This window comes from Ruditapes philippinarum, unplaced genomic scaffold (assembly GCF_026571515.1).
Source record: "Ruditapes philippinarum isolate M1 unplaced genomic scaffold, ASM2657151v2 ctg10532_1_1_1_1, whole genome shotgun sequence".
Taxonomy (NCBI): domain Eukaryota; kingdom Metazoa; phylum Mollusca; class Bivalvia; order Venerida; family Veneridae; genus Ruditapes; species Ruditapes philippinarum.
In genome coordinates this window covers 29,888-54,837 of record NW_026863936.1, presented here as the reverse complement: position 1 = coordinate 54,837, position 24,950 = coordinate 29,888, and the positions used below count along the sequence as shown (strand labels likewise).

The following is a 24,950-nucleotide window of genomic DNA, read 5'->3' as shown; positions in this document are numbered from 1 at the left end:
TGTGTTATTTTAGGAAAAATCATGAACACCGAAAGTTCAAGAAAAAATACTAGAAAAAGAGGACCATATAATAGATCAAAATACCTGGAAAATGCAAAGGAACCTAGGACAACAAAGTGGTCAAATGCAAGGAAAACTGAGAATGATTTGAGGTTGCAAAGAGATGGTCATGAAGACTTGAATCATGAGGTTTCAACTGAAAACAATGGTAATTTCTAAAAATACTAACATTGGTATTTTTTATTTGGTAATACTTGTGCTGACCTAGGTCCGTCATCTATATCAATTTGTTATTAAATTTTGAAGCAATAGTTTTTAGTTGATTTAACAAGATACCTGTCATCTATAAATGGTACTCAGAAATGCAAGATACTTATTTGATCTATCATCGGTTATATAGATTTGTTATTTGCAGTGCACCAATAATTATTATTAAGCTGATTTAACACATATCTCAGGGATTGGGCTTTCCTAGATATCAAACCAGTAATAAAAGTGACCATTTATTAAGTATTTAAAACTAAAAATATTATTATTCATCAGAATCAAATTAATATTTCAGTGGATTTAATTGATGATGCACAGACATCTACTTCCACAGACACACAATCACCTAACAGCTTGGACAGAACAGCAAATACTGAAACCACCAACAATCCACAAGACATGTATATGCATTTTGCTGATGATGAGATTGATGAGTCTTCCGACTCAGATGAAGAGGCACATGATAAAGCAGATGGTAAGTAATTATTGTTAATAGTAAAAAGTCAATTGCTGCCTAGCTATTTCATTTGAAATACTTGCAAGAAGCCAAACCCAAAATGTAGTGTATTTTTTATTATCTTAGTGTAATGATTACTCAGGTGAGCAACATAAGCTTATCATGGCTGTCTTGTTTTGACTTTTGTGTTGGAAATACAGATAAAAATATTTTGAAACATGCCATAACACTATTTTTTATCAATAAATGTATATTTTCACTTTCAGACATTTCCGCAGATGAGAATGATAAGCCGCTATATGACAGTGCCAGAATTACCTTACTTGAAAGTATGGTTCTCATCATAACATTTCTAACAAGACACCAATTGACTCGAGAAGCCACAAAGGACCTACTACACCTGTTAGAATTACACTGTCTTATTCCAAATTTATGCCGGACAAGCATGCATCTTTTTTATGGCTTCTTCAGTGAAATAAAATCACCTGCGCAGAAACACTATTTTTGTGACTTCTGTCATGAGTACTTTGGAAGTGAAAGCAAGCCTGAGTGTCCCATATGTAAGAAGAAGAAGGAGAAACATTTTATGTACATTCCATTGGCAAGTCAGCTGAAGTTTATATTATCAGGTAATAAAATAGTTATTGGTAGGTCAACTATCAAGGCTAAGTTATTTTAAAGATAGTTAAAGTGATATAGTTAAAGTGATATTTTGTATTTATATAATTGGGTAATTATTTAAGTATCAGTTGAAATTTTAAGACAAGGTTAAGTGATTGGCAGTTAAAGTTCTCTGCTGCATGCATTTTTTTTTGGCAAGGAAAGATTAACATTACACAACTGTATTGAACCTTTAATTCTACTTTTAGGACTTACAAAATCTGATATCCAGTATAGCAGTGCAAGGAAAAGGAAGTCTGAAAATAATATAGAAGATGTCTATGATGGAAAGATATACAAGAAGTACTTTGATGGCCCTTACTTTATTAACACCGAAGAAACAGACAAATCAAAGGAATTACATATATCTTTACAGATGAACACAGATGGGGTTTCAATATTTAGATCATCTTCATACAGTGTTTGGCCGCTTTATCTTGTCATCAATGAATTAAATCCAAAGCAAAGGTACTTGGTTTTATTGCAAATTCTTTAATTCCGGAAAAACTTAGAATTATATAGTTTAATAATACTTTAATGTACATATTTCATTGTAGTACAAAATCATTATAAAATATCATCATTCAGGTACTGAACCTTCTGTATTGGCTCATAAACAAAAACATTTTCTTGACCTGGCCAGCTATGTACTTTTGCATAGATTGGTTACAAAATATTACACTTCTTTATTTTCAGGTTCAATAGTGAAAACAGAATTTTTGCAGGACTCTGGTTTGGGGAAACAAAGCCTCTTATGAACATTTTTCTTGCACCACTTGTTGAAGAATTGGGTGTATTATACAAAAAAGGTATTCAAAAAATTAAAGTAGTATTTGAAATACTTTTTAAATATTTTTATACTTAAATAGTTGATTATTATTTTCCAGTTACATGAATTGTTCAATAATATTGATGTTTTTTGTCTGATTTTACAATTTGACTAGATTATATGAAACTGGTATTACTGCAGCATTCCCCCCCCCCCCCACTGTAGGAATGGTGCTGGTACTAAGCAAAGTGAGAAAAATGCCTCATTGACTCTTATTGGGAATTTTAAATATTACATCAAGTATTCATGGGTTTTTTTTATCAAGGGAGACATGAGAATTATGCCAATTATTCACTTAAAAAAACATGTTTTATCAACCATAAGACACTGATGGTAAATGATTTTTTTCCTATTTGAGATTTAGAATATTCAGTGGATAAATGATATATGTTGTGAACTAGAAGTATGAAATGAACTGTGTAAGAATAAAGCTCATGTGGTTATCATTGTTTTTTACCCCATATAGCTTATCAATATGAAAGCAGCCTTTTTCTGGTATAAACCCTTTAAAGGAAAAACTGCCAAACTACATGTATATGCTTAAGTAAAGATGACATATTGTCATATTTTCAGGAGTATCCGTCATGATACAAGGGCAGCAATTTCTTCTAAAAGCTGTACTACTGAATGTAGTGTGTGATGCACCTGCCAGATGTATTGTCCAAAACTTTACTCAGTTTAATGGATTTTTTGGTTGTGGATGCTGTATGACAAAGGGATCATCTGTACAAACAAGTGCTAGAGGAACTATGTTGTCCTACCCATATGAAATAACTGATGACAATGCAAAAATGGGTCATTCACAACTCCGGACACATTCCGAAACTGTAAAGTATGCAAGAGATGCTTTTCTGAATGGTAAACCTGTACATGGTGTTAAAGGTTTCACAGTGCTCACTGATGTATCTTATTTTGACATAATCAAATGTGTTACAGTTGATTATATGCACTGTGTTTTACTAGGTGTTCAGAAAATGTTACTGCAGCTGTGGACTGATAATGGAAATAAAAATGAAAAATTTTACATAGGTGATTATGTGGGGGTTTTAGATGATCGCATGGCAGCATTAACAAGCCCTAATGTTATAAATCGCTCACCTAGACATATGAAAGAACTTAAACACTGGAAAGCTTCAGAATACAGGTCATTTCTTCTATTTCATTCTATCTGTTGCTTACAAGATATGCTTCCACAGGACTATTACTTGCATTATTTGTTATTTGTTGAAAGTATCTACCTACTTCTACAGTCATCAATATCAAGATCAGACATATCAAGAGCACAACTGCTCCTTGCTAAGTTCTGTGCTCAAATGGATTATTTGTATGGTCAGAGATATGAAACGTATAATGTTCATTGTCTATTACATCTCACAGAAAAGGTAGAAGATCTAGGGCCACTTTGGTGCCAATCTTGCTTTTTTTATGAAGACCTTAATGGGAGTCTGCGTTCTTTGTTTCATGGAACCACAAAAATAGAGCTTCAGATTGTGTCTGCTGTATCTATACATCAACAAATTCCATTTTTGGTGAAAAAAGTAACTAAAAGATCCGAAGTAGAACAGTTGTACCATAGGTTTAAAAATAATAGCAAACATCAAAATAGAGAGTATATTAGCAATCACATGTTAGCTGTTGGTAGACAAATTGAATGTCATCATTCACAAGCAACCAGGAGGTTAATTGAACATGCTCATGGACCAGTTCATAATGTTAAACAGTTTTTTAGATTTCTTTCTAATGGAATTATGTTTTATTCTATAAAGTATCAATATGTGACAAAAAGAAACAGCTATACTGTAGAGTATACAGTAAACGATTTGCCACAATTTGGCCAGATTCAGTACTTTTTGAAAACCCAGATGCAGTCAGGAACCAAGTACTTGGCAGTTATCAAACAATTTTTGGTAGTTGACAGCACAACAAAACTACCATGTCACTTCTATGAGGTGAAGGAAAATGGACAAACTGACGTTGTAGATGTAATATCTATTCAGCAGATGTGTTACTTTGCTTGTCTAACCACATCAAAAAAATGTTTTATAGGAAAGATACCAGTGTTTATTGAGTGTGACTAAATCTGTTAATTCTAAAAGGGACTTAAAAATAGCCTTATGTTCATGAAGATTTATTGAGGAAATCATTCATTGCCCCTGTACAAACCTAGCCATTTTGGAGAGTGAGCAATGACTATTCAGAGGGGTTTTTTTTAGATAAATTTCTGCTGATTGCACTCATGTGAGACGGATAACCTGCTATCATATATATGACATAATAATATTTACTTCATTGTATTCTGTCTTGTCAGAAAGCTATCCAGCTTGCCTATGTTCCGAATGTCAGTGGTTTTACTCTGGGTACCTGTTTGTGCTTTAAATAACTTACAGAAGGGCACCTGAGATCTTCCTCCACATGTAAAGCTGGAAAGGCGTCACATGACCTGTAATGTGTTGGTGCAACATAAAACCAAATTGCAAAACATAATAATAATTACTTTCATGAAAGAATAGTCAATTACTCTCTTACTATAAGAATATAGCTTTAAGTCAATAGAAAATAAAAAATCCTTTTGCATTTTTGATACGAATAACCCCCCACCTCGACCTTTGAATGCTATTAAATCTACAAAGCTAGCATAGGACATATATTTCCAGTATGAAGACTGAATATTAACTCTATCATTTTACTTTAATTTTGATTCAAATGTGCACATTTAGTTCTGATAATGTCAATAGGAGATATATAACAAACTATCTTCCTTTATAATATTTTTTTTGTAGTATGCATGTACACTATGCTTGCTGATTATGTAGGATGTTCATGTTCTGAGTTTTGATATTGTATGTTTTGTACTTTGTTTTTTATCACACAGGAATATTTTATAAATCTTGATTGTAGAATGTGACATCCATATCAAAGTAAAATGTTTATATTGATTTTACTGAGTTATTTTCTTTTTGAAACATACATTTTCATTGACTATATGAATATTTTCAAAGCTGGTAAATATCAGAGAACTACAGAGTTTTAAAAGCATACTTGAAGCCCCATCAAAACAAGTCCTGCATTGCTAAGTTTCAGAAGCACAACTTAAGTATCAAAATAACTTTTAAACAAACAGTCAAAGTCTGAGAAGTAGCATATAAGTCTCTAGTACAAAATACTATCAAAATGAAGCACTTAAAAAGCCCTGGTGCTTCAACTGGAGCACACATTTACAAATTCAGAAGCTCATTAGAAGCTGGATGGGGCTTCAGATGAAGTACACCTCCAGTCAAAATAAGTGCACTTGAAGTCCCTAGTACTTCAGCTGAAGCACAGGTGCTAGTTTTAAAAGTTCTATTGAAGTACAGAAAAAGCATATTAAAAGTAGGGGACTCTTGTGAAGTGGGGGGCTGCTTTTGTGGCTGGGTGTTCATGCTGTTATTGGCTGTAACTTTGTTATTTTTGAATGGGTTGTCTTCAAACTTAAACATAATAATCTTCAAGGATAATCTTTAAAAATAACCAGACAGACCTTAACCTTCACTCATTAATGACCTTGACTTTGAAGTTCAAATTATTGAAATTGTCATTGTTTTGTGTATTTTTGCTATTATTGAAGGGATCAACTTCTTATTATAACAGAACATACCTAAGGACAAGACCTTGTTGTGACTTCACCACATGACTTTACCACGTGACTCCACCACATGACACCACCACGTGACTTCACCATGTGACACCACCACGTGACACCACCATGAGATTCCACCTCGTGACTGCACCACATGACTTTACCACGTGACTCCACCAAGTGACTCCACCACGTGACTCTTCCACGTGATTTTACCACGTTACTCCACCACGTGACTTTACCACGTGACTCTACCACTTGACTTCACCACATGACTCCACAACGTGACTTTACCACGTTACTTCACCACGTGACTCCACCACGACACTTTATCACGTGACTCCACACATGACTCCACCACGTGACAGTACCACGTGACTTCACCACATGACTCTACCACGTGACTTTACCACCTGATTTTACCACGTGACTCCACCACGTGACTTTACCACGTGACTCCACCACATGACTCTACCACGTGACACAACCACGTGACTCCACCACATGACTTTACCACATGACTTCACCACGTGACTCTACCACGTGACACCATCATGTGACTCCACCACGTGACACCACCACATGACACCACCACGTGACTTTACCACGTGACTCCACCACGTGTATCTATTTATAGAATTTTCTATTTATAGAATAGCGTGTTTCTATTTATATATATAATTTAGTATATTTATATATACAAAATATATGTGACATGACAGACCGATTAATTTTATAAAAAGGAAACGTTAAGATTTTGTTCAAATATTTCTTTGTTTGCTTTAAGAGAAAGTAAAAAGTCGAGCGTTGCCCCCGCCCGGCGGTGGTTCTTGTTAATTCTTTAAATTTACATACAATCAATACTTTTAAGACAATATGTCTCGGTTCTGCTATATAGATTCTATACTAATGGAAGGAATTTTTTCAAACTTTACTCAATTGTTCACCCCAACTAGGCAATGTGCAGAACCCATCTTACCCTTGTGCCAGCTTAAGGTCAAGGCCACACTTGATTTGATGATGGAACATGATTTGATAATAAATATTTATACTTTTACCTGTACAATTAGTCTTTTTTCACCAGAGATAATTTCCTTTTATGTATTTGTGCCACTAAAGTTATTCCCTTAACCACCTTTCCAAGTTGTCTTCTGTCAAGGACATTGGTGGGGGTATGAATCGCATTCAGCGATAGTTCTAGATATTTCTTACTTTTAATAATTCTCTGTGTAAATAATTCAGTGTACATGAACTGCTTAACTATGAACTTATTTGTCATTCAATAATATTTATAGGTTCAAAATAATTTGCGAATGGTTCATTTACAGACAAATTTTTTGGGAAACGGACAAAAGCCCTCCCGGACAAAACTCTCCCGTCCATAAATGACAAGGCGGACAAAAGCCCTCCCGTGAAAATGACTGGGCGGACAAAAGCCCTCCCGTGAAAATGACTGGGCGGACAAAAGACCTCCCGTAAAATTAACAAGGCGGACAATTGTCCTCCCGTAAAAAATAATATATGTATGTTAAATACCTGTGTTTTTTTTTCAATGCACTCAACAATTTCAAACTTTAACATATAAAAGTGACATTTGTATTTGTTGTTGTTTTCAATTGGCCTACATGTAAGTATGTGTATGAGCTAGAACCACCTTTCATTCAGAATATACTTTTCTGAAATGTTTATTGAGGTAATTCTAAATTGACTCATTGCAAGGCACATTATAAATGTCTTGATTATACAGTTGACTCTCAATGAGTCAAAATCGCTTTACTCAAAATTCCGCGTTAGTCGAAGAAGTCCCGTCAAATTTCCTTCTTAATCTTTGTATTTTAACTCCGCTTAGGTCAAATTTTGACTTACCGAGATTCCTGTTTAGTCGAAAAGAAAATTTGGTCCCGTCAATTAAAGTCCAACATATTTTCATATCATTTAGTCGAAGTGTGAAAACAGCCGACTGATCAAAGGTCGGAGACATCAAGGTAAAATGTTGCCACTCGTGATTGACACGTTTCATAGTAATTTTAATTGCCGGTCACCATGTATTATTAACACGTCGTAAAAGTGACTTGAATCGGTTTCAGGACTTAATTGGTTTAAACAGTAAGATTACTAAATTAAGATTTAATTAATTTAATTGTAAGGAAGTCCATATCGGATCGAAAGTATCATTCACCAAAATGTCAAAAGAAAGTTAGCTCGTGCCAGTCTGACAGGTGTTAGTCAAATAAGGCCTAGGTATTGATGTGTGTTTTCAACGTGAATGGCATTTGTATAATTAATGTTCCGTCATATTGCATTAATTATTATGTACTTCCGGTTAACGATAGTTGCTACTTTCGTTTTCGTCCGATGATCAATTTACTTCAAATATTAGATAAATTTAAATAAATGTGTTATTGTGCTTTTATTGTAATGAATTGTCATGAGTGCTTATTAAAAACATGTGCAACGGTCAAATATTGCAGCATTTCCGCTATCAACAATAACAAACCTACTTCTTTGCACATTCAATCAGGCACATGTATATACATGTACGAATGTCAACGTAATGGCGGCAGATCCACGTTACTCGAATTCCGTTTCTCTCGAAGTAAAATGCCCAGTCCCTTGGATTTCGAGTTACCGAGAGTCAACTGTATTTTTAAATTTTAGTTAAATTAAACTTCTTTTCATCATTTATTACTCTATTAATCTTAACTGCACATGGGAGTTATCCTTTGATATTTACATGAATAAATATGTCCTAACAGATTTTAGCATTATTATTCCAATGCCTGTCAGGAATGTGCTCAAGCCCATACAAACATGCTTAAGCCACATTGGAAAACAAAAATATTCATGATTACAAATTTAATATAAAGAAAATACAAACTATTCAACGCACATGTATTGTTTGGTTTTATTAACCTGTCAATTACATACTGATTACACGGTCGATGCACACATTATATTAATCTTCGGTAGATTTTCGGTAAGTTCCGTGTGGTGTACGCTTCACGATGGAATTCAATTTAATTTGTATCTCTTAACAAGGTATACTAAGCGTTATAGCGCAATAGGGTAAAGCAAGAGCTTATAATCTAAGTACCACAAGTGTTTTAAGTTCGAGACCGCGTTGGTCCATGTTTTATTTCTTATTAATACGTTCAACATTATTGAAGCTATATATGATTATTTTATGTTGTTCGTTTTGTTTTATTATGTTTTACTTAATTTTGTTAAGTCTATACTCTTTTTAAATAACATGCTTTAAGAATTCCTATTTGAAATTAAAACGGATTAAAATCAATAAATGCCTTTTCTGAATGCCGTAAAACACACAACAAATCTGTTCCTTTAATATATACTGCAAAAATAAATAAAGGCCAACAGTAAGGATCGAACCACAGACCTCTCAATTATCAGGCATTCTCTTAACCGACTGTCCTATTGTTAATTAACGAAAACATTCACTTTAAGCTTGCGTGACTTTCAAATCATGACTAATATACTCCACATTAATTCTCGTAAACTACACGGACCAAACCGAAGTGGGATCGAATATTTAAATGAGCCCTATAATGTATTCATAATTGACAGGTCAATAAAATCAGACTATACATATATGTATTTGCTGCGGGAGGGCTTTTGTCTGCCCTGTTATTTCCATGGGAGGGCTTTTGTCCGCCCTGTCATTTTCACAGGAGGGCTTTTGTCTGCCCTGTAATTTTCAAAGGAGGGCTTTTGTCCGCATTGTCCTTTTTGGACGGGAGGGCTTTTGTCCGGGAGGGCTTTTGTCCTACACTCAAATTTTTCACTACAGGAATCCTTACCATATATTAATCAGATTGCCGAGTGTTTTGATGTTCTTTCTCTTTTGTATCATAGTCAAACATACAAACAGGTTCCCTGTTGTTACAATATGAAACCCCGGTAAAAAGTTACTAATGAACGAGCATCTGAATATGATATTTCTGTCTCTTCCGTCACAATAAGTAAATCCCAGCAAAAATGAGCCAATCAATGGGCATGCTCATGAGTGCGGGTAACTAATACCTGCACTCCAGTTAACACACTGTGCATGTATATGTATACGATTTAACTCTGACACATTTTCAACAGAAAGGTCCCCAAACTATGATACAAATGATTTGTTAACTATTTAAGGCTAAAGAATTTATGTTTTAACAACTGACCAATTCTAATCACAAAGGTACTTCAACATCTCTACCGTTTGTACCTCTTTCTATATATATTCTATTATATTTTGTGTTTGTTTCTTCTTGTTCTTTTTTATGCCTCCACAAAGTGGGAGCATATAGCGTTGCACTTGTTCGTCCGTCCGTCAGTCCGTCCGTACGTCCCGAAATCTTGTGAACGCAACTCCTCTTATACCGGATGGCAGATTTTGCTTAAACTTTCAGGGATGAACAACCTTAATGTGTAGATGGTAGTAAAGGAAGGAATTTTCGCTGCGACCAAATTTAACAGAATTATGGCCCTTTGTTATTTTTTTCACTATATACTATGTAGAAATTTTGTGAACGCAAATCCTCTAATATACCGGATGGCAGATTTTGCTTAAACTTTCATGGATGATAAACCTTAATGTGTAGATGGCAGTAAAGGAAGGAATTTTTGCTGCGACCAAACTTAACAGAATTATGGCCTTTTGTTGATTTTTATCCCCTACCGATGGAATCGGGAGGGGGATATAGTTTTGGCGTTGTCCGTCCTTCCGTCCGTCCGTCTGTCCGAATTTCGTTTCCAGACTAGTTCTCTGCATCTACTGGCTGGAATTCAACAAAACTTTATAGGAACCTTCAATACTGAGAGGAGATGCGCATATCGTCGCCTTGTTACGGTCAGACACTTTAACTCAGAGTTATGGTCCTTGATTAGTTATGCAGTATGCATATAGAGCAAAAATCATTTCCGCGCTATTTCTCTGCAACTACTGACTGGAATTCAACAAAACTTTATGTCAACCTTCAATACCAAGAGGAGATGTGCATATCATCACCTTGTTGGGATCAGACACTTTAACTCAGAGTTATGGCTCTTGATTAGTTATGCAGTATGCACATTGAGCAAAAATCGTTTCCGCGCGCTACTTCTCTGCAACTACTGGCTGGAAATCACAAAACTTTATGGGAACCTTCAATACCAAAGGAAGATGCGCATATCATTGCCTTGTTGTGTTCAGACATTTTAACTCAGAGTTATGGCCCTTGATAAGTTATGCAGTATGCATATAGAAAAATATTCGTTTCTGCGCTACTTCTCTGCAACTACGGGCTGGAATTCAATGAAACTTTATTGGAACCTTTAATACCAAAAGGAGATGTGCATATCGTCGCCTTGTTCGGGTCAGACATTTTAACATAGAGTTATGGCCCTTGATAACTTATGCAGTATACAACCATCTTTCAAGATGGAGCAATAATCGTTTCCGTGCTACTTCTCTGTAACTACTGGCTTGAATTCAATGAAACGTTATGGGATACGAAGAGGAGATGTGCATATAGTCGCCTTGTTCCGGTCAGACACTTATAACTCAAGATTTATGGCCCTTGATTAGTTATGCAGTATGCATACATCTCATTGGCATTTCCAGATATTACTATTTAACACAGAGTTAAGGCTCTGTTATTGCCCTGAATATTTATCAAGTTCAAAGAATATTACTGTTTATGCCATGATAAATATATAAATAAAGCCTTATGTCTTCAGTTGTTGTGTTAGTAATAACCAGTACTCGGCGGGGGATATAAATTCAACGAATTTGCTTGTTTCACTATATACTATGTAGAAATTTTGTGAACGCAACTCCTCTTAAACCGGATGGCAGATTTTTCTAAAACTTCCAGGGACTAACAACCTTAATGTGTAGATGGTAGTAAAGGAAAGAATTTTTGCTGCGACCAAATTTAACAGAATTATGGCCCTTTGTTGATTTTTAGTTTTCAACTTGTGGCACATGTAGTCCAAAAAATATTTGACCTAGAGTCATAAGATTGACAGAACAGTGGCGTGTGGGGGCATCCGTGTCCTATGGACACATTTCTAGTTTAATAGTATTTTATTTGTTGTGTGAAACATTCCTATACAGTTGCAAAGCTTACTACTTCTCTATAAATCATGCATCATAAGAACAGGATAAATTTAGTTTAACTGTAAAAAGAATCATTTCATTTCTGTAACATCCGTCCCCTTCTGTACCCTTAATTAGAAAGCACAGAATAACAAAAGGTTATATTTGTCATTAATTCATATAAGCTTAAATATTATCTTAATAAACTTATAGGTCCACTTGATGTTAAAAAATAACATATAAATTTAATGTCAAAGTAAATAATTTTGTTTTCAGAGCAAAAAGTACTGATTGTTTTCCAAAATTAAGGAATTTGGGGTTCACATATAATATTTTTTATATAAATACATCATTTCAGTCCTTTATTTCTGTTATTTCTTCATTTTTGCGTCGCCTTGAAAAAGGCGACATATAGGGGTTACTTTTGTCGGCGGCGTCGTTGTCGTCGTCCGGAGCATAAGTCAGTCATTATAAGTTGGATTGACTTCAAACTTGGTATGCATGCTACTTATAATGACCCGAAGTGCAGTGCACAAGAACCGGTACTCTGCACTTCTTATTTTTTTGAGTTATTGCCCTTTGTTAATTTTCATACTTTATTTTTGGCCGGGCCATTTCTCCTAAAGTATAAAATCTATGGACTTGAATCTTCATAGGATGATATATCTCATTAAGAAGAAGTGCAGTGCCCAAGAACTGGTACTCTGCATTTCTTATTTTTTGAGTTATTGCCCTTTGTTAATTTTCATACTTTATTTTTGTCCGGGCCATTTCTCCTAAAGTATAAAAGCTATGGACATGAAACTTCATAGGATGATAGATATCATTAAGAAGAAGTGCAGTGCCCAAGAACTGGTACTCTGCATTTCTTATTTTTTGAGTTATTGCCCTTTGTTAATTTTCATACTTTATTTTTGTCCAGGCCATTTCTCATAAATTATATTGTTCACAAGGCGACACATCTGACTCGCGGAGTTCTAGTTCATTGTAACTTTGGTGTTTTAGTGTAAAATTCCCTTTTTTTCCTCATAAACATAGAAATTGGCAATGTTTGTAACATTTTCATTGTAAGACAATCAATAAGCACCAGTAACATGGTTGTGGACCTTCGGCCTATACATTACTCCCATACCTCTACAGTCACTACAGTAGATTAGGTCATGAGCCTGGACAAACCTTATTCCTTGAATCTTAGGCCAGTACATTTAAGGTGTCGTCAGTGCAGAGTGAGGTTAAATATTGACTCTAAATTTGAATACCATTACTTTGACGCAAAAAAAGCAAACTGATATCTAGTATTCAGACAGCAGCTAGATCTTGGATTTAGTCGGTCATGTATTGTAAACTCGCTTTCAAAAAAATAGACTTGGAAAATGTTTATTTATTAGAATGCAAAGTAAGAGATCAAATTTAATTGAATAAATTAAATATCCCTTTATTTATAGCACTCTCATACTATCTGGTATATGTGATTACCTCTATACTAAATTACCCTATGATTAATGACACCAGATATGTCTTAAAACTATAAAAACATTGATATTATACAGAAATCAACTTAAAACTTATAATTATTAATTTAAGGATGGTACACCCCAGCTTGCAAGCTTTTGACGCACTTACTATTATCAGACAATTATTGTATTTGTATAATGTCTCAACAAAAAATAATCAAATTATAGGTATAGAGTCAAAGTAGGCCAACATGGGGTGATATAGATATGGTTTCTGGCATGATACATCTGATAGACCTCTCTCAAGCACTGACTACTCATAGCAACCAGTGATTGTTGTCCCTTCGTAGTGGCAACCAGTGTTGTTTTTACACTGTGATAATGATGCACTAAATATGAACTTTGTGATACCACTTCAACATTTAGATTCAATATATTTTGCTTCATTTCTAGTTTACAATACTACTTGTTTGTTATCAATAAAATATTTATTTTCAGGTGAGCGATATTAGGGCCATCGTGGCCCACTTGTTTTTCATATAATATGGCTAATATGAAATTTGACTTTTCAAAACCTGTTACAATAGCTTTTCTCTGAATGATGAAAATGTTGATATCACAAATTCAAAATTGAGCAAGTTCATGTTAAATGTTCAATTCTGCTTAAGCCGGTCTAGGGGGCGTGGATGGTAATTTGCACTCAACAGTACCGTCCATGAACAGGCTAAATCAAACCGAGCCTGCAACATTTTCAATTATGCCGTGTTGGGCTTTCTTTAGGGATTCTTACTTTCTCTATTTTATAAACATGTGTACATGGAATTGAAAAAAAGAAACTCTGTTCTTTCAATGTGACATAATAGTAAACTAAGCTATGAAATCTTTACTAAATTCATACTATATAAACATGTTTTAGAGCATTATAATGTCTTAGAATTTTCTAAATAATATTATATGTGAGAGACCTGATAATAAGTATGTAAACTCAAAATGCTTCTGACATTGGTTATTGTAAGATTGTTATTATGCCCCCCTTCGAAGAAGAGGGGGTATATTGTTTTGCTAATGTCGGTCTGTCTGTCTGTCGGTCTGTCTGTCGGTCCGTCGGTCTGTCCGTCGGTAGACCACATGGTTTCCGCTGATTATCTTGAAAAGTATTTATCACAAAGTCTTCATATTTCACATAGTGATTGGTCATAACTAGTAGATGACCCCTATTGATTTTGGGGTCACTAGGTCAAAGGTCAAGGTCACAGGGACCTTAAATATCAAAATGGTTGCCGCTGATTATCTTGAAAAGTATGTATCACAAAGTCTTCATATTTCACACAGTGATTGGTCATAACTAGTAGATGACACCTATCTATTTTGGGGTCACTAGGTCAAAGGTCAAGGTCACAGGGGCCTTAAATGTCAAAAGGGTTTCCGCTGATTATCTTGAAAAGTATTCATCACAAAGTCTTCGTATTTCACCTAGTTATTGGTCATAAGTAGTAGATGACCTCTAACGATTTAGGGGTCATTAGGTCAAAGGTCAATGTCACATGGGCCTTAAATTTCAAAATGGTTTCTGTTGATTTTTCCATAATTGAACACTTCCATGTACCCATTTTTGGCAAGTTTCTGTAATAAATTACCAATTATGTGAGTCAATTGCTAGAAAGGGGGGTATATGTGTCGTTCGACATTCTTGTTTTAAAACTTTGTTTTGTATTTTCAGCATTATGTGTATTCCTTCTTCCAAGAAATGGGCAGATTCACAAGAGACTTCAATTAATCCAAGAACTGACATTCATGTGGAATTTTCTGTAATTATGATATGAACAAAATCATAGACTACAAAATGGGTCCTAAACTAACATAATGTGTCACATCGGAATCATGAACAGTTCATGTATGGAGAAATTTTGCATGAAATTACAAATACTGAAGTCACCTAGTGTTTGGACGTCCAGCAACTGTTTGAATATACTGGTATTTATAAAATATATAACAGCTGATATTAACATTACTCTTCCAAACTTAGGACTCCAGCCAATCATGAGATGATTAGTTAATAGTTAAACTAAATGAGTACCTGACACTTAGTTATTACCAGAGAGTTGCAGTCATTGTATTGTTTAAAACATGGATATACAACTCAGACAATTCAAGGCATGAAAATAGCCTACTCGTGCAATATTGCGTTATATTAACTCTCAGGAAAATTTATTTAGTGAATGTATACATATATATTTGTATAGAATTTTTACTGTATAGTATGTGTATTATTTATATTCATGTATAATATGTAAATATACATTTATGTAAAATAGAACTGCTAGCCAATATTTGTACAAAAACTATTTTTAAGTTAGATTGTTAAAAAAACATGTTGCCAAACCGAGTGTATGTAGTGAGTTATTGAGTAAGTTTTATTTTAAAAAAATATACGGTCATTTCAGCTCAAATTGACAACGAAAATTTTATGCCACTGCCACTTAAAGAAATGTACATGAATGTCCACTTAAATGTGATAAATTATATTTTTGTGTTATCTTTGAAATCAAAGTTAATGCTTATCAGTTGTTAATGGAAAAAATCAATGTTATAATTACAATTAACTTATATACATGTATATAAAATGTTTTACACAAAGTAAATTCAGATTTACTTTCATTCATAATTTGAAGTTTTTAATATATATAGATGTTGAAGTTTTTAATATAGATTTGTGCAGCCAAGGTCTGATTTGGTCATGGTCCGGTGTATTTGACGGTAGCACCCCTTTAACTTGGAAAATCATTATCTCTGCTACTAATATGCAATTTGCAAAAGGTAGATTAACACTTAATAGTTTTAGGGCCTTGAACTGTGTATAAAATGGCTTGTGTTGACATTGAATACTTAAAGGGCCTTGAACTTAGTATGGTTGTGCAAGCAAATTTGAAAATAAATATTATTATAACATTTGAAAAACTGGCTGCATGTGGGGGCATTTGTGGCGTTAGGACACATTTATAGTTCATTTTAATGACTTGCAAGACCCAATTCTTACGTAATTTTGTTGTGATTAATGCTTCCGAGGGATCACTTTGTTTCCAGAATTTTATACTTCACAACAGCAGGTGTCAAGTGTTGTGTGGCAGCTGTAAAAAGTTGCCCCGTACTTCACTTCAGTGTTGTTATATTTTCTGGTCCTTCGGGACCATTGATACCAGCACTATTAAGTGTTGAGAATTGAGTACCGCTCAAACCGGTGCTAGGGGGCGTGAGGGATGTTGCACTTATTCATTGTCCCTCATGTACAGACTCAATCAAACCGAGTCTGCAATTCTTACGTAATTTTGTTGTGATTAATGCTTCCGAGGGATCACTTTGTTTCCAGAATTGTATTGTCTACTAGACCTATACAAAAATAATGCTCACGTGGTTGCATTTTGCCTTTGTCTTGTAAAAAATTCCTAAAATAAATGAAAACGTGTACATAGACAAGCGCTAAAACATTCCACTATGACACATGAAACCACATATCTCAACAGAGGAGAGATTTATTGTTGGCACTTTTATTGACACTTTTATTTGTTGTTGGCACCTTTATTTGTTGTTGACACTTTTATTTGTTGCTGCTCTTTAAACAGCATCACTCTTCAACAAAAAAGTTGATTTTAACAAAAAGTCTCACAAAAAATCTTAAGGTGGCCCTAAACAAAGTTATTAGCATGGATCTAGTCTTATGCATAAATCATATAATAACACAAATATGGCAATGAAAAATGAATTTTTGAAAACTAATTCCTTAGAAACGTACTGTCACCATGTCATGTCAATGATATGTTTTAGCTCTAATAGTGTATAAGATTTGCATTTCGTTACAAGATTTATTTCAAGATTTATATTTGTAGGCATAGTTTAATGCAAGATTTGTATTTATGTACATAGATAAATGTTAGATTTGTATTTGTGTACATAATTTTCAACAAGATTTCTATTTGTGTACATATTATTTAGCCCATTGTATAAGATTTGTATTGTGTACATGATTTATAGAAGATGTGTATTTGTTTGCTTGCTTTTTTAAGATTTGTATTTGTGTACATAGATAAATGTAAGATTTGTATTTGTGTATATAATTTTTAACAAGGTTTTTATTTGTGTACATATTATTTAGCCCATTGTATAAGATTTGTATTTGTGTACATAATTTTCAACAAGATTTCTATTTGTGTACATATTATTTAGCCCATTGTATAAGATTTGTATTGTGTACATGATTTATAGAAGATGTGTATTTGTTTGCTTGCTTTTATTTAGGATTTGTATTTGTGTACATAGATTAATGTAAGATTTGTATTTATGTACATAATTTTCAACAAGATTTCTTTTTGTGTACATAATTTATTTATCACATTGTATAAGATTTGTATTGTGTAGATGATTTACAAAAGATTTGTTTTTTTGTGTGCTCGATTTTCTATAAGATTCGTATTTGTGTACATAGCTTACTGTTAGATAACTGTTTTTGTACATTAAATGAGGAAGCTATCAAGCTAGCTTACTCAGGTGCCTATTTGTGTCTGATACAATTAACAAAAGGGCACGTGAAGTCTTCCTCTTCCAGTAAGACTGGACATTTACTGTATTGGTGTGCTGTAAAACCCAAACAAACAAACAAACAAACAAACACTTTTTATTATAAAACTTTAATATTTATGTACATGATTTACTCTAAGTTTTGTATTTGTTTACGTGACTATCTATAATATTAATATGTGTACACGTATAAGCTTTACTACATGAATAAGATTTCTATATTTGTGTACATGATTTACCTTAGGATTTGCATTTGTCTATATTATTTACTGTATAGGTTTTACCATGAAAGTTAATTCATGTAAATAATGAGGAGAATATTGATGCTATGATTGACCATTTGAAACTTGTAGTAACTTATATGATGTTGTTTCCTCTGAAACATTTAATTATGATATGCAATGAAGTTATTAGGACAAAGTACACTGTTAAAAAAAAAGACTGAAAAGCATGTTCATGTGCCATGGGAGCTGTTTGGTCATTCTATTTTAAGGTTTTCAAACAGCCTTATTGATACTTATAACCAAACTATAAAGAATCTTCACTCTGTATGCTTCCTTATTCATAGCTAATTGTTTTTACCATGTTACAAGAAAACTGGCTTGAAGTTTTACATCTTAACCTGCGCTCAAACCTAGTTGATAGAACCTAATGGAACTCAGTAAGAACAATTTTTGAGTGGACCATAGGAAATTAGTTTTTTTTTGGTCTGCTTAACATTATATAAAGTATATTTTAAACTTTCATTCGATTTTTATATTTAGACCGTACGTTTCACCACGAGAAAGAATATGTAATATAAATGTTTCGGCAATAGTTCTCCTTAAATGTGTAATAATTTTCCTTAAATGCTGATAAAAACAATATGATTTGTTTGTCATACTCTAAATAATGATAAGAACAACCTCCAGCCAACATAGCTTATTTTACCACTGGCCAGTTTAATGAAGCGTAATAGGAAATGTCATTGGAGATTTGTTTACAACAAATAGCTAGAGTCATTTTGTTCTGCTAAATGAAAGATCCGACAAACTGAAACTATCATTTTAACAACATCTGGTAATTAACAATTGACTTTGATATAACTAAACATGAATACTTTTCTTTTGTTTTTTTAACATACATAAATGGTTGGAAAAGGATCATGTCTACCAGACCTTAAAGTACAACTTTGTTTTCCAATTGATCACTAAGAAGTTTTCGTTGAGACTGGAAACAAATATGATTCTTGGAAAGTATTGTACAAAAAAGGTTATTATTTGTACTGTTCATAACAGTTAACAGTTGTAATGTACAAAAACAGTTAACAATTGTACTGTCTGCTGAGCGAAGGTACTTTCCTCTAGAGTCGTTGGCTCGGGTTGGAAATTAATTATTGAATTTTTGTTCCTGAAGTTAACAAAAATGATTAGTGTTTTCCTGGACATAATTTATCCAAGATTAACTTATTTTATTATCATCATAATTATTATGTATAAAAACATATGATTTTGTATGTTTGCATAATGATTGTTTTAAGATAATTATCTATAATAAATCAATAAATCAGTGTTGACACAGTGTTATTTGCTTTTATTATTCCACTGTTTACACCTATTTTCCATATTCATGTCAAAATGACAGTTGCGTACCTTAAATGTTACCAGACCTATTTTCCTGTTCAGCACATTGAAAAGGTTATGTTTGGCTATTGCTATTGTACTACATCATTTCTTTAAACAAAATACAGTATCTTGGCATATAACAAAATTGTGCCCCCACTTATTTCCGTTTTAGCACTTTGAGAATAGGATAGCAATTTGGCATATCTTAAATGCAACTGGTACCATTCACTTAAAATGTTACACACTTAATAACTACGGTGCAAGTTATTTTCGTTGTGCTTGATCACGAAATCCTTTCTACTGTCATTCACACTGTACCTCTGCTCTTGCATGTACTGAAGTAATCAGTTCCTTAGAATATGAAGACAATTTGTATTGGTAAACTGCTTGACAATCTGCCCAGAAACGATGCGGCGGCTGAACTGTGCTCTGGTAAATTCAATGAGGTTACTGCCAGGATCCGGAGTAAAAAATATCACCATGCTTATAATATATCTTTTAACTGGTTATTTCCATTTTTAGCATTGCTAATCTATTCCGATCAGTTGGATATAAGTTTTATAAGTACTGATAATTGCATACTATACGCATTAACATATAATTAAAAGTTTAATATCTCGGCAAACAACCAATTAATCTGTGGCAAACTTTTACAAATAATTCTTAACTATTGAATATAAAAAAAATTTAAGTATTTTTACCTCAAACATTTCTCCATAATTAATGTAGTAATAAGCATGACTGACTGATTACTAAAATGCAATTTAAACAAAAACACTTAGATCTATGCAAATGTTATCTAGACTTAGATTATTAGTTTAGTGAGCCATTACATTTAAATAGATTACTGTACAGAACATACATATAAAATGAATAAAGTGAGAAAAAGAGATTGGTAAATTTTCGAGAAATAAAAACAACGGCTTACCGCAATGATTGTCAGAGCGCTTCTGATCATTTAATGACATTTATGACGTCAAAACTTCACACGTTTATGTTTGCGTAAAAGTTTGACGTCATGAAATGACGTCATCAACATATCAATAAACAAAATTCTGAAAACAAAGTGATCCCTTGGAAGCATTAATCACAACAAAATTACATAAGAATTGCAGACTCGGTTTGATTGAGCCTGTACATGAGAGATAATGAATAAGTGCAACATCCCTCAACACACTTGCGAAGTGTAGGTTATGGTAAGTTTATTAGTACGTATTTACAAAATTGAATTTTAATTTTGTAAAGACCAATTTAATTTTGTAAATATAGACTACGTACTAATAAATTGGTCAGATGCGACGCGGCCGTGCGACTTAATATAGGTTAAAGTTTATTAGTACGTATTTACAAAATTTAATAGGTCAGGCGCGGTTCGGTCGTGCGTTAGTAGTTTTTATCCCGTATTACGGCAGTAAGCCACATTTAAATTTAACAGAACATAGTCCAGCCGACCACATCATTTCAAGCAGTTTACCGGTAGGCCCTACTTGTAAGCTGCCTTCACATTCGCCAGAAACTGAAACTTCTGTACATACCAGGGCAGACGTACAGTGCGAATGACGTGTACGTACATGACTTTACAAAAAAGAAAAACAAAAACCGATCGCTATTGAAATTCTCCAATAGAGCTGTGTTGCCAAAATCATAACATATTTCCTTTGCGACAGATTCAGTCCAAATATGGTATTGATTTTGTTTTTTATAAAAGCACCAGACTCCGCCATATCTACGTGTTGCTTGCATATATTGCACCATGAGTGGATTATGGCGGGCAACGATAAGATATAATGTATCTCTTTCTATACATTTTTTTAAAAACAATATTCCCTTCAAAAACCAAGAAGGAACGGAAAAGCATGAGAACAAAGATCAACAAGGCGACATTCATATAAAACTGCCCCCGACACAACCAGCCACACTCGCAGTTTATTCAAAAGGCACCGAACCAAAACATGGGAAATGACACAAGAATGGAAACCCGTTTAAGCAAATTTGTTAAACCGGTTTAATAATGATTATGTAAAGTACAAACATCAAAGGCTTATCAACCTTACAAATTATATATATTCAGCGTTCAAAGAAATGACATATTATATTAATATCAAATATCTGATTTTCTGTAATTTACGTAAATTCATCTGTACAGGGGAGATAACCGATACAGAAAAACACAAAGTTAATGTAATGGTTATCATATCGATGGCTATGCTGTTTGTTATTCGCTGATAGAAAAAAAATGAGATATTGCATTTAGTAACATTATAAGCTTTTATCATTTTCAGTATCAGAGGTGTTTACAATAATTAATTTTATTAGCATCTTTCATTAATATAATTTTATATGATATAAACATTGATATACATTTATTTATTCAACGTATAGACAGTACGTATATAAACAAGATAAGAAGGGAGGCACGTGCTTATAGATTAGAACAAAAGAATATGTATATATGTTTCTGAGCAGGAATGACTTTAGGATAATTATGTGAATTGATTTCGAAATATGTAATTTACTTATACAGATATATGGTGAGGATTATTTACTATTCAGGTTTCATAGGACAAAAAAAGGAAAGTGTTCTGTAAATGATCATGTGTGATACAAAGATATATTTTAAGCTACATGGTTTCATACCTTCACTGGACGTTAAATTCAAGGTAAATTGTTCTCTTCCATCCAGAATACAGATAAAATAAAACAGACAAAACCAAGCACTGCTGCTTAATTAAACTTATTATAATGAAATAACAAAGTATAGTAAACTAATGGTTCGTTTTATTGAAAAAGTAAACGCATTTTAACGTATTGTTTGAATGATACAGCGACAACTTAGGGATACATAAGTTCTGATAACATACATATATACTACTCGTGGAATAGGTTCGTCAAAGTTAATGAAGGAAATGAAACATAAAGAATAAAATTAAACACAATTATAATAGAAATTGATACAAATGCATAAAATACAACAGTACAGAAATTAAGCGATACAAATATTAAATGAATAAAATGAAAAGAATCGTACCACAGCCTCTCAATTAATAATTAAAATAACTTAATGATAAGTTGTATTTCTAATTAAAATTTTGTAAACATATCGAGTTCCATTTAACTAAAATATATGTAGCTACACTCGTGAGGGAATAAGAATAAAGACTAATTTAAGTAGTGGGAAAAGGATACAATACGACTAGACACAAAATAAACAGTTCACAGACGTATCCGTGAATTTCTACGGAATGCCGTTAGGGCCATCGCCTATGAATGGTTTTATCTGAAACACGATACTCGAAAGTACGATGATGAAAACGCGAAATCACGAAACCACGATGGTGAAAACGCGACAGTACGATGATGAAAACACGACAGTACGATAACGAAAACGCGATAATACGAAAGTACGATGATGATAATACAATTAACTTTCGTGTTTTCATCATCGTACTTTCGCGTTTTCACCATCGTAATATCGTGTTTCGCGTTTTCATCATCGTACTGTCGTGTTTTCATCATCGTACTTTCGCGTTTTCACCATCGTACTATCGCGTTTTCATCACCGTACTGTCGTGTTTTCATCATCGTACTATCGCGTTTTCACCATAGTACTGTCGCGTTTTCATCATCGTACTATCGCGTTTTCATCATCGTACTATCGCGTTTTCATCATCGTACTATCGCGTTTTCATCATCGTAATTTCGCGTTTTTACCATCGTAGTTTCGTGATTTCGCGTTTTCACCATCGTACTATCGACTATCGCGTTTCCGATCAACACATTCATAGGCGATGGCCCTAACGGCATTCCGTTAATTTCCGCTAAAAAGCGTACGTTACGATACATGTACAATACAATGTAACACGATAACAGACGACAAGATATCAAAAACAAAAAAAACAAACAAACAATTGACGCATGCGGACATTAAACCGGTAGAAAATTAGCAATAGCAGTGAGCAGTAGCAAAATTATAAAGCGTAAAGTTAACAGTAGCAGTAGCATAGCAGTAGCAGTAGCAAAATTATAAAACGTTAAATTGGCAGTAGCAGTTGCAGTAGCGCAGCAGTAGCAGTAGCATAGCTTTAGAAGTAGCAACATAATAAAACGTGAAATTGGCAGTAGCAGTAGCCCAGCAGTAGAAGTAGCAAATAAGTAGCAGTAGCAATAGCACAGCAGTAGCAGTAGTACAGCTGTGGCAGTAACACAGCCGACAGTAGCAGTAGCACACATAGCAGTAGCAGTGGCACATCAGTAGCGGTAGCACAGCAGTAGCAGAAGCAATAGCACAGCAGTAGCAGTAGCAAAGCAGTAGCAGTAGCAAAACAGAAGCAATAAAACAGCAGTAGCGGTAACACTGCAGTAGCGGTAACACAGCAGTAGCAGAAGCACATTAGCAAAAGCACAACAGTAGCAGTAGCACTAGTGTCATAGGGTACAAAGTACTATATTATATTTGTTTTATTTCAGGTATGCCTTAACATTACATGAGTAGAAAATAGTCAATATGATCAGTGTTTATATCATTCTGCTTTAATTAACGTAAAAGTATAATTTGAACATCTGAATGAAGTACTTCAATCAGTCAGTAAAGTAGTCATATGTAGTATATATTTATATATGCACAGTGTGGAGTGCCGGTATTAGTTACCCGCACTCCAGTTACCACACTGTCTGTTGGGAATATTTAATAGAAATAGGACATACTCACGTGTATTATTCAGATTGGCGAGTGTTTTGATATTCTTTTTCTTTTGTATCATAGGCAAAAATAAGAACACGTTGTCACAATATGAGCCCCCTAAAAATGTAACCAGTGAACAAGCATTTGAATATGATATTTCTATCCCTTTCTCTGCCGTCACATTAAGTAAACCCCAGACAAAATGAGCCAATCAACGAGCATGCTCTGGAGTGCGGGTAACTTATACCTGCACTTTACACTGTGCATGTATATGTATACGATTTAACTCTGACACATTTTCAACACAAAGGTCCCCAAACTATGATACAAATAAACCATGCTGCTCGATGGTTGGCAATATTGTTTAGAAGATGCGGTTTACTTATTGTGACGACAGGGAAAGAGATAACGATAGAAAAGTCATATATACAGATGTTCGTAGACTGATAACATATTTTACTTTTGTTTCATATTGTGACGATAAGGAAGTGTTTTTATTTTTGTCAGACAGGCTCAGTTGTTTAAATATAAAAATCTGGAAACAACGTGATCCCTCGGAAGCATTAATCACAACAACATTACAAGATAATTGCAGACTCGGTTTTATTGAGTCTATACATGAGGGACAATGAATACATGCAACATCCCTCACTCCCCCTAGTACCGACATGAGCGGTACTCAATTCTCAACACTTAATAAAGCTAGCATCAATGATCCCGAAGGACTAGAA

General features: G+C 33.9%; 1 protein-coding gene across 1 annotated transcript; it reads left to right on the top strand.

Moving 5' to 3' along the window:
* Positions 1-572: 572 nt before the first annotated feature.
* LOC132723884 (uncharacterized) lies at positions 573-5,608 on the top strand. Its single transcript, XM_060708683.1, has 2 exons — positions 573-742; positions 991-5,608. Exon 2 carries the CDS (start codon positions 2,798-2,800, stop codon positions 4,289-4,291), a length of 1,494 nt encoding a protein of 497 aa, XP_060564666.1. The 5' UTR covers positions 573-742; positions 991-2,797; the 3' UTR covers positions 4,292-5,608.
* Positions 5,609-24,950: the final 19,342 nt, after the last annotated feature.